Source organism: Nestor notabilis, unplaced genomic scaffold, assembly GCF_000696875.1.
Source record: "Nestor notabilis isolate BGI_N333 unplaced genomic scaffold, ASM69687v1 scaffold869, whole genome shotgun sequence".
NCBI lineage: Eukaryota > Metazoa > Chordata > Aves > Psittaciformes > Psittacidae > Nestor > Nestor notabilis.
Genome location: NW_009944827.1, coordinates 39,411 through 53,948, shown reverse-complemented (window position 1 = coordinate 53,948; position 14,538 = coordinate 39,411). Strand labels below are relative to the sequence as shown.

The window sequence follows — 14,538 nt, the reverse complement described above, 5'->3', positions numbered from 1 at the left end:
TGCCGATATCTGGGAGCTGTAAACTGGTGCTAGTCTGAAATGGTTATGTTTGAATGTCAGCTTTGGTGTGTGCCAAGACGATTAATGTCTTCTAAAAATTACCTTTGTGGTATATTTTGAGTTCATTACAGCTACTGTCAGTGGATCACATACAGTTTTCCAGCGCTTATAAATGATGGAATTTGACTGCCCCTTTTCTTATGTGAGTTATGTGCCAGCATCTACAAAACCTTGCTCCCTGTGAGGAGTGTCTAATAACTGTGAACGGGCATCTAATTTAAGCTAATTCCCTGGGGGAGCTCAGGAGGTGATGAAAGCTGCCGGTTGCTCCGTTGAAACTTCCTCCTCTGCTGTTGCTGAGATGGTGTTTGGGTTTTCCCTGGCACTGTCAGTGGCCTCAGTCAAATCTGGTAACATGCTTTATGACTGAATGATGCCTGGCCCTTGTGCTTTTCTGAAACCTAGGGGCATTTCTCTGTATAAGTGCTGAGTCCTCCCCCTTTCCCTCCTGAACATAGATAGGAATCCTCTCTCCACATATTGGGATGCGCATAACACCATTGCTAGCCAGGACCTTTGATGACTTCTGTGGTATAGGAAGGAATACAGGAGTCAGGGGAGCTGAACTCTGAATCCAGCAGGTAGCAATTTGCTGGCATGACCTTTCTCAGTTTCATTGTGCCAGTCCAGCTTCCATCGCTGCCTTCTGACACTGAAAAGAGAAAATATTCACCCACACTGCTTACATATTCCGAGGGCTGTGGTTAAAGTAAAACACTGTTTAACCAATGGAGGTATTGATTCATTTTTGTAGTCTGGGGCCACCAGCAGGAGAGGAGTAAAGACTTGTGTTAACATATATGATATGTTAATTAAAGAGTGCAGAGTAAAGACTTCTGTGTTCACATATATGATTATTGGCAATATGGATCTGCAGGGAGGGCTTGGACAGTTAGTCAAAAGCCACAAACTGCATTAAGTGGAAGTTGCATGTGCTCAGTGAGACCAGGCATTTGCTTTGTCGTTGTTCTTTCTCAGCAACCCTGGTAGATCCCAGAACCCCTAAATGTGGCAGGTGTTCCCAAAGGTTTGCACAGGAGCTAGGGAAATTAGAGGCCCAAGTGCTTGTACGTATGAACAACAGAATGAGAAACTGTATATTGTATCCTTGACAGCTACAGTCTTCTTTTACCTGGGTCAGTTGAAATCGAGTACCAGGTAATGAACCCTGCAGGAGGCAAAGGACCCTTTCCTATGGGTCATTTCCCTAGCTACAGGTAGGATCCATCTGGGGAGGAATGCTGAATCAAAACCAGCGATTCTGCTGCTTGTGGCAGCTGCTGTTTATTTTCAGACCACAAAAAGAAAAAGATGGCTTTGCTTGTGTCAGGTAGGCTATGAACGTGAGAGAGCAGACTAAAAAGACATGTTCATAGCCTTTCATCCTTTCCAACGCTCACCAGTAACTGTGGAGGTATTACTACAGCTCTCCATCAGGCTTAAAAATTGAGTTCAGTTTTGCCAAAAAGCCTTTTATTGTCTGTGGCATGGCATCATAATGAGCTGGAAATTATGCTTGTTCCATCTCCCTCATTGACATTTTGGGGCAGTGAATGTGTAAATGACTATTACATTCAGGTCTCTGTCCTGCACTGCTTATTTTTGTGCTTGGCTCTCTTGGTTTGCTTTGTCTCTCCATTCCCATCCTTCATGGAGGGTTCTCACATCCAGCCATGCGTGTTTCTGACCCCTCTAAATCTTCTACTCTGCTCCCAGATGCTTTGTTTTGGTAGCTCTCTGTGTGCTGTGTCAGTGTGCTGCTTGCAGAAATAAATACCCACTCCTGGTTGTATTTGGCTTCACATCTGCACTGGGATGGCAAGGCTGGGATTCTCCCAAGGAAACCAAGCCGTGTTAGTGTGTGTGGCCCACGGCCGCTGTGCCTACAGGACCCTCTTTGACCTCTGGCTGGGGGCATGCAAGCAGAGTAGGTGGCTCAGATCTGCTTTTACTGAGCTTGCTGACCAGTCCCACCAGCAAACCCATCTTTGATTTCAGGGGACCGGGATGTCGGGTCTGGTCCCTGCACAGGGAATGTCCCAGCCGACAGGGATGAGGTGGATAAGAGCATTTGCTTAGGGATCTTCTAAATACCTGTTCCCTCCTAGCAGTTAGACAGCTGTTTGTGCCATTTTATTCTTTCTTCACTTAACCTTTCGTGTGATTTGGAGGTTTTGGTCTCATCTTAAAGCTTCCTGCATTAGCATAAAGTTGTTTCTGGTATGTGCTGCTTATGAACAGGTTGGAAACTGACTGCCCTTAGCATCTCGCATGAGCAAGGAGAGCAGCCAAACCAGAGGGGTGTCATGTCCTCTCTTGGGGAGTAGGCATGGGGAGCTCGGGTGGCTTCTGCCTGCGCCCCAGTCAGCTGGTGATGTTTGCCAGAGCCACTGCAGCAGGAGGATTTGCAAACCATATAGATGCTAAGAAATTAGTGTCTCTGCCAGATGGTTACTCAGAGACAAGGAGAGCGTTAAGGAGCTGTAGGCAGGAAGAAGAACTGCATGAGTATGCTCTGTTACCTGTCCAGAAATGCAGTGCTCTGACTGGTGTAATTTCATTTCATCCTGATTAGATTATCTCAGTTAGCATTAAGCACAGCTGCAGGTATTATTTTTAGCTGTTGTCCTAAGCACTAGTCTGAGGAGAGCAGTGAGTGTTTGTGCTGCATCAATTCTAACAGTCCCTCCCTGCAAAAAACCTCCAAACCAGCACAGGTGCCTGTTGGCTTCAGTCAAACCAGAATCAGCTCAGGGACGACTGGTAAACCCTTTCCCATTTCTGATGAACTTGAGGCATTTTACTGTCAACACTTGCAATGAAGGATCTGATTCTGATGTTAACTGGGCACCTGTGAGTCGGTGCAGAGGGCACCAGGGAGTGGGGAGGCTCGGGGGTGCCAACTATTCCCAGCCAAGTGTTCTGCTCAGGGCTTGCTTTGCAGAGTGTTTTGTTAGCTACAGAACATTGCTTTTCCTGCAGCTGGGCATTTTATTAGGAGAAACGAAATGCAAGAGAACCGTGCATTTTCTGCCTCATTTTTCTTCCCATTGTTTTGTTTTTCTGGGACTCTCTGGACTGCATTGGAGTTACTAGCCGGTGCTGGTACATGAGGGAAATTGGGTTTTGTGACCAAAGGAGGACTAAGAAATGAATGCCTGGACATACAACTTTGACTTCCATCTCATGGCTGTGTATCAAAAATAAATAGTGCCCCAATCTCTCCAGTGATACGGGGTTTTCTTAGTATTGATTGTGCGCTCCTGGGCTCACAGCCAACCCTTTGATTTCAAACTTATCACCAGAAATAAAGGCTGGCTCCTAGTGTGGAGCGGTTGACAGCGAGAGTCCATACATTTGTGGCTGTGCTTGCAAACTGCTAGATGTAGTGCCTGAGAGACGCACATGGCTAACATCAAATTAATGCCATTATTTCTGAAAGCAAATTCCTGCTGCAACACAGTTACAGACAATCGATGTTCACATTCATTGCTTTTGACAGCCTGATACAAGGTAATTTAATTTAAACACCCAGATGAGAGAGAAGCAAGAGGCACTTCTTAAAAAAATGAAAGTAAAAGCCCACTCTCTTCATACGTAAAATGGCTGCTTGAAGCAACAGATTAGCAGCCATACAGTGCAATTGATTTGCAAGAGCCCATGGATTTCAGTGGAGAGCTCTGTTTAAAGATCAATAGGGAACACTACAGCACGAGTGCTTTTGCCACTTAGGTATTCAAGCAAATGCTTCATGTTAATTCCTTCTCAGGCTTTGGTCTAGGGCCAGTAGGGTTTGGAAGGGCATTTGACTGGGTTTCAGAGAGCAAGCTGGCGTGTATGTCTTCGCCTTTACTTCATTAGGGAAATCCTGTAAGAGAATTACAAATACAGACCCTCCTTCCAAAGTTGCCATGGCTGCAAAGGCAGCAATGTACTCACGCTGGCAAGGCCAACAGCCAGAATCAGAAGTTTTACTAAGTCTTTGTTTCTTTGCTAATTGCATGACCTTTTTTGAGGTTCTGCTTGTGTGACCTAAGTGTTTGTTCCTTTCCACCTCCCAGGCTGCCCTCGAGGTCAGTGTTTGGCTGTGTTTGTACATTTGGGGATGTACAAGTGATGAGCTGGTGCTGGGGAGACTTGCCCCAGTGCGGAGTCAGGGAGGCTCTCTGCCATTTAGATTTTAACTGCACCTTTCCAACAGCTGGAAAAGAAGGCAAAAAAAGCCACGGGTGTTTTTCAGTGAGGTGCCATACCGGCGGAGGTCTGGTGTTCTGTCTTCCCAACCACTCACATTACTGCTTGTGCTCTGGGACTGACTTCTTGGCTGTGCAACTGTCACCAGCCTCATAGAAAACTAACCAGGCTAACATGGAACACCACTGTAGACCTCTGTTTAATCATCCTCTCCAATGCAGACCTGTAGGGTGAGACTCAAATGCCAGATGAGATCAGTTTAAAAGCTTTGGGCTTTGCATGGGACAATATTGTTCTTAACATACCACATTTACAATTTTGGCATCAGGCTTCATCCTGGGTCAGAGTACCCGTCTGCAGTCACAAAACCATTGGGTGTGTAACAGAGTAGTCCAGCATGTGGCCATGGTGAGTGATCATACTAGAGCCACCAGTGAGGTTAGGATTTGATCTGTGTTACAAGTTAGAGCCATTCTGAATCTTACTTTGCTTTGTTATTTATTTATTCATTATCATTTATTTATTCATTTTTATTAACCTCTTAGGTATCCCTTTGCTATAGTGTTTGAACAACTCCTATGGTTGCAGAGATCTGTGCCTCAAAGATGACTGGACTGGTATACTGGAACATGCTGGATGCTCAGGGCAAGCCAGGGCTGAATGGGCTCTTTAGAGTGGCTGTAATCCAGATTCCTGCCTGCTTTCCCCTGAGCTGCTGAGAGACCCTTCTGCTTTTGTACAGGGAAATCCTGGCCAGGTTACTTTGGAGTTGCCATGTGCATTTTACCAACCACCTGGATTAATGCTGGGCTTGTTCTCTTGCTCTTACAACTGACTGTGCTGGAAAAGAGCCTGCATTGTAAACAGTGTTTGCAGAGGTGCTTACCCCCTAGCTCTTCACCCAGCAGTTGTCCTAAGTTAGGTGCTTGCTGGCAGGAGGATGCTGGCTGGGACATACCACCTTGGGGCTGTTGTATCTTGGCAACTTGGTGAGTGTCCTCAAGGCTGCCAGTGTTCCTTGAAGGTGTGGTTCCATTTTGAGACTCGTGCACATATCAGGTGTAAACAGGGCTTTTTCCCTGTATAAGTAGTAAAGCAGCTGGGAAATACAGTGCAGCCAAGACTGGTTCTGCACTCCCAGTGCTTTTCCTGGCGACATGAGCTTGAGTTTTTCTGCTCTCTGAACCCACTCAGTCTCCTGTTTAGTGAGAGACAGGTAGGAAAGCCTGGAGCCAGCATCCATTCAAGAAATAAATGGAGAAAGGATGAAGTGAAGAGTAATCTGGGTTAAATATTGAATACCAGGAATTGTTCCGTTGAACTTACCTCCTCCTCCTTCCTGTCATTTTCCTCATCCTCACTCTCTTAGGTGTCCCAGGTGCTGGCTACAATGTGTTGAGCAGATCAGCCCTAGAGCTTCTGACCTTGTTGCTTGGCACAACCTTTGATTCACTTTTAACACCCATCTAAAACCTTATGTTCATCTTGTTTTTATCACGTACCCTTGTGTCAAAGCCACACGCGACAATCTGTTCCACAGTAGTTTCTCTTCCCTGCTCTTGCTTACAGAGATTGAATGCTTCATAATGATGACTGTCTTTCCCTGGGTGGATATTTTCTTTTTCATGCATCTCTATGTGATATAATTGATTCTCAGCTGTGTTTCCGTCTTGCAAATTTTTGCTAGACCCTGCTTTGGGAAATGGGAAGGAAGGTCTCTGGCTGTCAGTAACATGCTGATACACCAAAATAAGATGCTCAGTTTGAAGTCTGAAAATTACTAGCAACTACTGAGAAATGTGGTGACTGAAGCCCCAGCGACGACTCAGTTGGATCACCCAATTTACTCAGTGGCAAAGCTGTTACTGGTTTCAGCCAGGTAGAAACAAGCTTTTGTATTTGGTTCAGAATTGGGTATGTGGAAAGCTACCCCCAAAACCCAGGCCTTAAATGATACACTGGTAGCACAAGGAGTGCTGTGTAAGTGCCATCTTTTGTATTTATGCCCCTTTTATTTTCATGACAGGAAGTGAATTTCTGCTATGCAAGGGTTTAAAATAAACTGGCAAGTAACGTTTGGCCCCTGCTTTTCCTCTGGGGTAACTGATTTTTGCAATCCTATATTTTCCAGTAAGAAATGATTATACGCTTTGTGTATAGTCTTTCTGTACAGTAATTTTTCATGATGACATGTGCATTATGGTCTGTATCACAGAGAATAAAGCAAAGCTCTTGACATCTGCAGTAATAATGAAAAGGGTGGGTTTTTAAAATCTGCATTGATACAGAAGTAGTCTATGTTTTTGGAGTACACAGTTCTGAAATGTGGATGGAGTGTAGTCAAATTCGTATCAATTGTTCTCACATTTAGCTTTGAAGGAGGCACAGAAAAATATCCGCTCTTTGTAATAAGTTTAACATAGCAGTCTAATCATTTCATTAATGATTTCCTCCTTAGGATCACATTTTCAAAGCCATGTACAATCATTTAATTGTGTGCCTCCTTATTAATATTAAACACAATTAAAGTCCCACTCTGACTTTGAAAATGCACCCCTTGTGGTAAATGCAGCCTCCATGCAGAGTATCCCAGTATCGCAGCATCATTCCAGCATTTCTGCTTTCCGAGTCCTGGGGCACGGACTGTTGGTGCCGTTACCTTACCCGTGTTACCTCTGAAATGCAGAGCGACACAATGCTCGTGGTTGTTTTATTTGGCCATGTCTGGCTTTCTCAGCCAACACTGGAGGTTTTACATTGTGATTAAGTAATAATCCAAGAGGTTGTTTCTTTGAGAAGTTAAAAAACAACAGCAATATCATGAGCATGATGTGGTACCAGCCATGAGACCTCTGTTATTTATCGTTTGTTTACTCATCCCTCGAGGAGCGGAGAGGAAAGCTGCCATAATGTGCTGTCGGAGAACGTGTCTGCCAGGAGATAAGCAACCACCTGCTTTAGCAAGCAGCAGATTACAAAATGGCCTTCGCAGCCACTGTTTCAGCCTCCCTGAAAACAGAGCCAGTTTTGAACACCAGGAAAGTCTCACTGCTCAACATGGGATTTTCTACTTCACTAGCAGTTCGCTTCTGCACAGGCTGAGCGGTGGCCTTCCAGCATCCTCCTGTAGCCCCTTAATGCTGGTGCAGGCAGCTGCTAATGTGGGGACTTCAGGTCCTGCCTGTGCCATAGCTGGGGTCCCAGTACTGCTGGGTGCCCAGAACGAGCAGTGTGCCATGACCTACATGTTACAGGGTATTCCCTAGAAAGCATAGGATTAGAAATAGTGATTATTAATGTACATACCCATGCCTGTATTTTTATATTTATGTAGAAATATACATGCAATGTATACAAAAAGGTAATACTGTGGAGTCGAGCACAAAATGGTGCCACTTACATAACCTGCCTTCTCTTGCCATATCCCCAACCTCAGAGTCGGGGTTGTTGTTGGATATAATGAGCTGTCATCTTGACTCTTTAAAAACTTAGGAGTTTGATTTGGCAAAAAAAAAGCAACCAAACAAATTAAAAAAACAACATACAGAATTCATCCCATCTGTGGCCATTGCCAGTCTAGAACTGATTATGCTTCTTAAAGCCCTTCATGGCTTGTCACTGAAACTATGCAATATTTAAAACCATGTCAGATTATCCCTGTTTTCTAAGTAGTATTAACCTATCAAGGTAAAGACATATAATCTTACAGTTGCCTGACAAGCTGTATTATTTGTTCTGTAATGTTAATTTGTGCTGAGGCTTTGTGGTTAGTTGTAGTTAGGTGTATGAAGCCTGACAATGTTCCATAACTCCAAATAAAAACAGGCTCCTTGATCAGTTTCTCACATAGAACACTTGATTCATCTCTTCTGACTTAATTTAGTGCCAAATGCTGAGTTTAATCTTTCTCACAAGTATTTGTTTTCAGGAAGGCTGATAATACCAATAGCAGAAGGGAGATGGATGGATAGATGCTGAAGTGGACTGTCATGTTTTCTCTTTGTCTGGAAGAGAGACGCTTTGTTTGTAAGGGCAAAGAGGATTGTTCCATGGGCAGAGATGATCACAATGACTGATTTATGAAGGTTGTTTCAAGGCAGTCGTACTTTTAAAGTTTACTCCAGCTTCTATCCAGTATTTAGTTCGTTAAGGTGTCGACACAGTTTTGCTGACGTTTTTCTTAAGTGGATTATGCTCACAGCCCGTTTTTCAAAGCAAACAGATGGCTTCTCAAACAGAGCATGCCCACAGATTGTTTTTTCTGTGGTCTCTACAAGTATGACAGTTCTGTCAGAGGGGGCTGGTTTGTCGTTAATTTTCTTGTGACAAATGATTCAAAATAATTTGTGTTCCTTCAGCTTGCTCAAATGAACCAGCTGTTTAAAAATAAAAAATACAAGGAGTCTGAGGCGCAGATCAGTTGGTCTGTACATGAATGGAACCGCGCTATTTGGATAAGTCCGTTTCTGTTTTTAGATCACTGTAAAATAAGAATGTCTTCAAAATATTGGAAGTGTGCTCAGGAGGAGTGTTTTTCTTCTTGGAACCCAAAGACACGTTGTGCATTTCCTCAGCTGAAATCTCTACTCTGAATTGCCTGGTTACTTAAATGTGAAATCGGAATATGCATAAGGGAGAGCGGGTGGCTCAGCACCCTCACACAGGGTGTGAAGTCCCTTGGCTTCTGGGGACTTCAGTCTTGGCAGAGCAGACTCAGGCAGCTTTCAAGCGCGGGTGTATCATCAAATCCCCAGTAGCTTCCCTTAAGTGAGCATCTCAGAGAGTCCCCTAGGCAAAGACACAGTTTGTAGGCCACCCTGAGAGATATTTCCATGCTTTGCCCTCACCCTGAGAAGGATGAGGAGATAAAAAGTCAGCGACATAGACACAGCTGAAGCTCTGTGAATACACATGGAGCTGTATTCATCTTGTGCTGCTGCATGGTGGGAAATCCTCTGTGCATGGTCTAGGTGAGTGCTCCCATTGCCTGGGGAGATGGTGGCCATGCCAGAGCAGAGAACAGGCTTCTAGAAGTCTTTCCTCATACACCACAATGAAAGGGTCACCAGGTGCTTCAGGGAACTGGGCCTTCATCATCATCATCTCTGTTGCACTTGCCTCTCCCAGGCTTTGGGCTTAGTTGTTCTTGGTACTGTAGGGCTGTCTACTTTGAGTTGCTTCTAGTGCCAAGGGGATTTTTCTGTCCTTCTGCATGAGTACATAGTGCCAGGTTTTGACTTGGAGAAGTTAAGGCTGCAAAACATCCTCACAACCGTTTTGTCTGCTTGTTGGTGCAGCCTTTGCTGTCTTCAGTCCCATGTGCATGATAAGAAAAAGCAGCAGCCCACTGCGGCCAGGTCTATTCCATCCTAAAAACAAACTAAAACTGCATTTTGTGTATTTTACAACCCTTATTGATAACATTGTTACATCATTCATGATACTGCTGTTGGATCTCTTTGCTTTATGCTGCAGTGTGCTGTCCCTGTGACTACAGCACTAATGGCACAATTCCTCTGCTATTTGCAGACAGTGAAGGAGACTGGAGCATGCGAGGTGCTCGGGGCAGCTATAGGACTCTTGGATTCCTGCCTGCTACCTTTAGCCATAAGCTCAACCACTGTCCTAAAAGCAAGATCACAGCTATGTGCAATATATGCTATGTGAATTATTCTTGTTTTGCTTTTTTCCAAACCATGTCTCCTTGCTGGATCCCAAGCTATTTATCTGTGTATTCCCATGACTCTCATGCTGCCAAGATAAAAATCTCTTCAAAAGAGCTTCATACCAAATAGCACTGAGGCACTCATGCAGTCCCAGTGCTTTTTGTTATTCTCACATTGAGTTGGATTCCCAGCATCTGGGTAGTGATTTACATTGTTCAGCAGCGACAGATTCATGTCACCAGGAGATGAGGCAATCACGCTCTCAGGCGCGGGCTGCCATCCCTGGGTGACGTGGTTTCCCACGTGGTGTTTACCAGTGCAGTGGGACTTGCAAGCCACCATTGTTTCTTCGATGTGAACACTGTTTGTGGGGGCTCAGGCGGTGTGAGTCCAGTGCCAGGCACTGGTGAAGAGCAAGCTGTGCTCATCCTTCCTCTTAACTCTGGGGAAGAGGAGAGCAGAGAGAAGCCGCCACTGCTGGAAGGTGTTGTGCTGTGTGACTCGTCCAACACATCTGGTTTGTTTTGAAAACCGAAGGAGGGTCAGTGATCAGTCACCCCTCCAGTGTGTCCCAGGTCCTGCTGTAGTACCTGTTGTCTCCCCTGAGACCCCACGAAGTGCCTGTGGTTTGCAGGAGGTCAGGTTAGGTTGCAGGGATGCAAATGTGACATTTTGCTCAGTGGAGGTATTCCTTCTCAATACACATATAACCAGCTGCAGCGGGTGGTGTACTTCAAGCTGTACTTTGGGTGACATTAGGAGAAGAGCAGCTCAAGTTCCTAGTGATACTGAATTTTAATAATCAGATGCATCTCCCAGCTCTTATTTATTTGTATCTTCTAGCACCAGAATCTTGTCATTTTGTGGCACTTGAGGTATCAATATTGCATAAATATTCATTTTGGCATTTCTGAACACCAACTCCTTAATACAAATTTCATGTAACACGTTTTTCCTGATAGTTGCATCCTGTCAGTCACCTCACCTTTACGTGCTCTGAGAAGATACAGATGCAGACCTCTGCTCATAAAGTCTCTCATTCCCATTCACCTGCACAAAGGTCCCAAACAATACAGTTCAGTTGGCTTCACTGTAACACTACAGGATGCTGTGTTGCAGCAGCTTGGCCTGCCTCTGCTAAAGGGGGGCCCAAGGCTAGGTAGCAAATCTGGGTGCAAGGAGGAGTGAGTAGCAAGTGTCTCACAGCTCATATGGGACCCTCGGCTGGGGACACACAGCCATTGCCATGTGGCGTCGGATGCCAGGACACAAGGATGGAGCAGTGGCATGGGGAGGGGCTCCCATGAGCCATCACTACCCTGTCCCTGGCAGGTCCTCGCTGTTGACTGTGGAAGGGGAAATGCCTTTTCCCACAGGCTTCTTAAGGCCAGGTCCAAATTACCTCCCAAGGGGTGACCTGGAAGCGGGGGGAGTCTGATGCCTGCCCTGCTCACGCTGCCCACTGTGCTGGCTGCTGCCTTTCTCAATGAGCTTAGTGTTGGGCTGCAGAAGGAGCTTCAGTCCCTTCCCAGGGGCTGGCATTCTTGGTGGAAAGCGGGAATTTGAGACAGGACCTGGGACAACAGCAGGGCAGAGACACAAGAGCAGTGTTGCCGCTTTTGGTCCTGAGCGTTGTGTGTGACTCCTGACTCTCTCCTGCATGTCTGTCTGTGCATCCTCAGGGCCAAGGAGATCTTCTGAAGAACGCCAAGAATGAAGCCCTGGAGAACATGAAGCAGATCCAGCTGGCGTGCCTGTCATGTGGACTGAGCAAAACTGGAAGCGGGCACATGGACGCCAAATCCAAACGGTGCCTGGAGGCAATACAGGAGAAGGATACCGGAGATGAGAACGGGAGGCTGTGAGGGGCAGCAGCGCTGTTGTATTTGTCACAGATTTCAATAACTAAACTATTTTTTTAAAACATTTAAAAGTTCACCCAGGAGTGCCCTCTACAGGGTGTCGATAGTATTAAAATCCTCACAACATCAGTATTTTAATGCTCTTAATTTATCTAAGTTAAACTCTGGTAGTGAGATTTCTAATGAAGCGGAGCTGTCTGTATGCAAGTGCGCGCATGTGTGTGCACATGCAAATCCTGTAGACGCCCTTTCATGCATTACATTAGCCATTTGCTAATTTATTCCTTTGTCATCTTTGAGTAGGCCTGTTCATTCTCAAGATCAAAACAAATAGGGAGTACTTGTATCAATTTTGTGCTTTATTTTACTCCCCAGCTTTTATCATTGAATTTATAGGTTATGTTACTGTTATGCTGTTTAAACAAGCAAATACAACCAACGTCACCGACAGCTGTTTTTGTGAGGGCTAAACCAGTGGTTTGCTGCAGACCCCGAATGTGATTTTTAGTGAATGATTCAAACCAAGTAAATGAGACATTAAATGCTCAGAGTTGCTGGATAGATTATGATTAGATTTGAGGTGTATATTTCACTGAGTTTTAGCAAGCTGCTCTTCAGGATACACCCAGATAGCATATACTAATGTAAGAACTAGCTGATTTATTTCATTCCGGTAAATCATTGCTACCTTGTAGATCTGCAAGACAGCTACAGCCTTTGCTGATAGGCATTAACTTGTGCAGTAATAAATGTAGCTAGGCAGCCCCGTAGTTACGAGGAGAGCTGTGAATGTCCTTTGGTGATCATGAATTCTGAAGGTGAAGTTCAGGCTGATCTGAAACACCTAGTGATGCCAGTATTGGAAAGAAGGTTTTATAGATTTCACAGACTGTGAGCTTTACTGACAGAGGTGTGAGAGGTCAGACCCTGCTTGCTGCCTTCTGCAAGATATTGAAGTCAATTGGATTAAGCAAGTAGGATCTGGCCTTATGTTGCGCGAGAAATTCGAAGCAAGGCTGCAGAACTGCTACAGATGTAGTGTAGAGAAATAGCTTGGGGGAAAAAACAGGGTACCAACATTTTTGTGCAGCAGTTACAAATTTTTGACACGTCATACGTTGAGGGTCATTCTAAGATTGGATGCCTCTTTGTGCCGCTGTAGAAAGGAGACAGAGAATGTCATGAAGCAATGCATCCTCATCCCTCCCCGTGTCCAGCTCATGTATGCTCACAACATTCATTTCAATTGTTTAAGTACTGTGCCCGAGTGTAGTATTTGTGTTACCTTTAACAGGACTAAGTGTTTTATGGTTATAAAAAAAAGACTATATTTATTTAAAGCATTGCTTTTATTTTGAAAAGCTACTTTTTAAATTAATTTGATTAACAAATATGCTAATTTTTCTGAACTTAACAAAAAGTAATTGCTGAAAGTTTGACCATTGGAGAATCTTATATAGCTATTGTGTTAAGTTATTTTTGACTTCTTAATAACACTATTATGTTCATGTTGCACATTACTGAGAGAGTAAAGCTATGAAACAACTTTGACCCATGTTTTTAAAGTGATTTAACACTGAAGGTAACTAGTGAGACTTGGATAAAGGTGGGTTAGAGTGCGTAACTTGCCTGAGAGACCGTCGTGCTCTAATACAAACTGGATTGTTGCAAAGGTTAACTCAGGTGCCTTAAATACCATTTCAGTAAACTTGCCATACTTGTTCAGATCCAACCCTAAATCCTCTGTTTATCCCTCCACTGGATTATGCGTGTGTCTTCAGCCTTCACTGAGGTCTCTTGTGTTTCAGGCAAGGCACGAAGCCCAGATCAATGGTGTAAGTGTGCACGTTCACATTTTGCCCTCCTTGGTTACCTTTCTGATTTCATCATGGGTTGTGTTTATATGAAAAACAGCACATGGCCTTCAGTATTTACAGTTACAGAGGGTGGAAACTTAACCTAGCGCTACCGAATGTGAAGGATCAGCCTTTGGAAAGCATCTTTCTTGGGAGAGGTTGCTTTAGGAAGGGTGAGTGGCTTGACTTGATGCTTCATGTTAACCTAGAAATAGCTTGATTTTTCTCAATTTAAAAGGCTATCCTATTGCCTGAACTGCTGTTCTGAAATACCTTCTAGTCCTTCTTCCTTCCCTGATGTTATAAACAAATTAACATAAAGTTACTCAGAGAAAGGCTTGCTTTCCTTCTGTGCTTACATGGAAAGCGGCACCACATAGCTCTCACTCTATATATGTTTGCAGAATCAGAAGATAGCGGCTGGACAAGAATCCCATAGCCTGCACGCGCACACCTTTCATGCCGTGTTTAGCATTCATCTTGTATCCAGTGTCGGGGTCTTGCTGCAAGGCTCTGTGTGTAAAAATACAGGGAATATGAAACCTCAGGCACTCTGGATTGCCCCAGGGAGCTGCGGTTGCTCCAGGCACTGGTGTGCTTGGCTCTGCAGCCGGAGCAGCTGTGCCGTCCCTCCTGCATGAAGAGAGGGCTGGCAGCAAAAGCTCATCTTGCCTTCCTCTGTGCCCCTTTGAAGTCACTGGGAGTGGAAGCGGATGATAAAGCAACAGTCAGTGTAATAAGAATTCAGCCTTGAAGGAGAACAGATGGAAAAAATCATATCCAGCATCAGTACTGAGAGCAGCCCTGTGGAGAAGGACTTGGAGTGCTGGTTGAAGAAAAGCTCAACACGACCCACAGTGTGCGCTTGCAGCCCAGAAACCAACCATGTCATGGGCTGCA

At 44.7% G+C, this 14,538-nt stretch overlaps 1 protein-coding gene across 1 annotated transcript in view; it reads left to right on the top strand.

Moving 5' to 3' along the window:
- PLCL1 (phospholipase C-like 1) overlaps nt 1-11,785 on the top strand; it is a 40,846-nt gene extending 29,061 nt beyond the window's left edge. The window contains exon 5 of the mRNA XM_010022574.1: nt 11,603-11,785. Within this exon, the coding sequence (XP_010020876.1) occupies nt 11,603-11,785 (183 nt within the window). The remainder of the gene's footprint in view (nt 1-11,602) is intronic.
- Nucleotides 11,786-14,538: the final 2,753 nt, after the last annotated feature.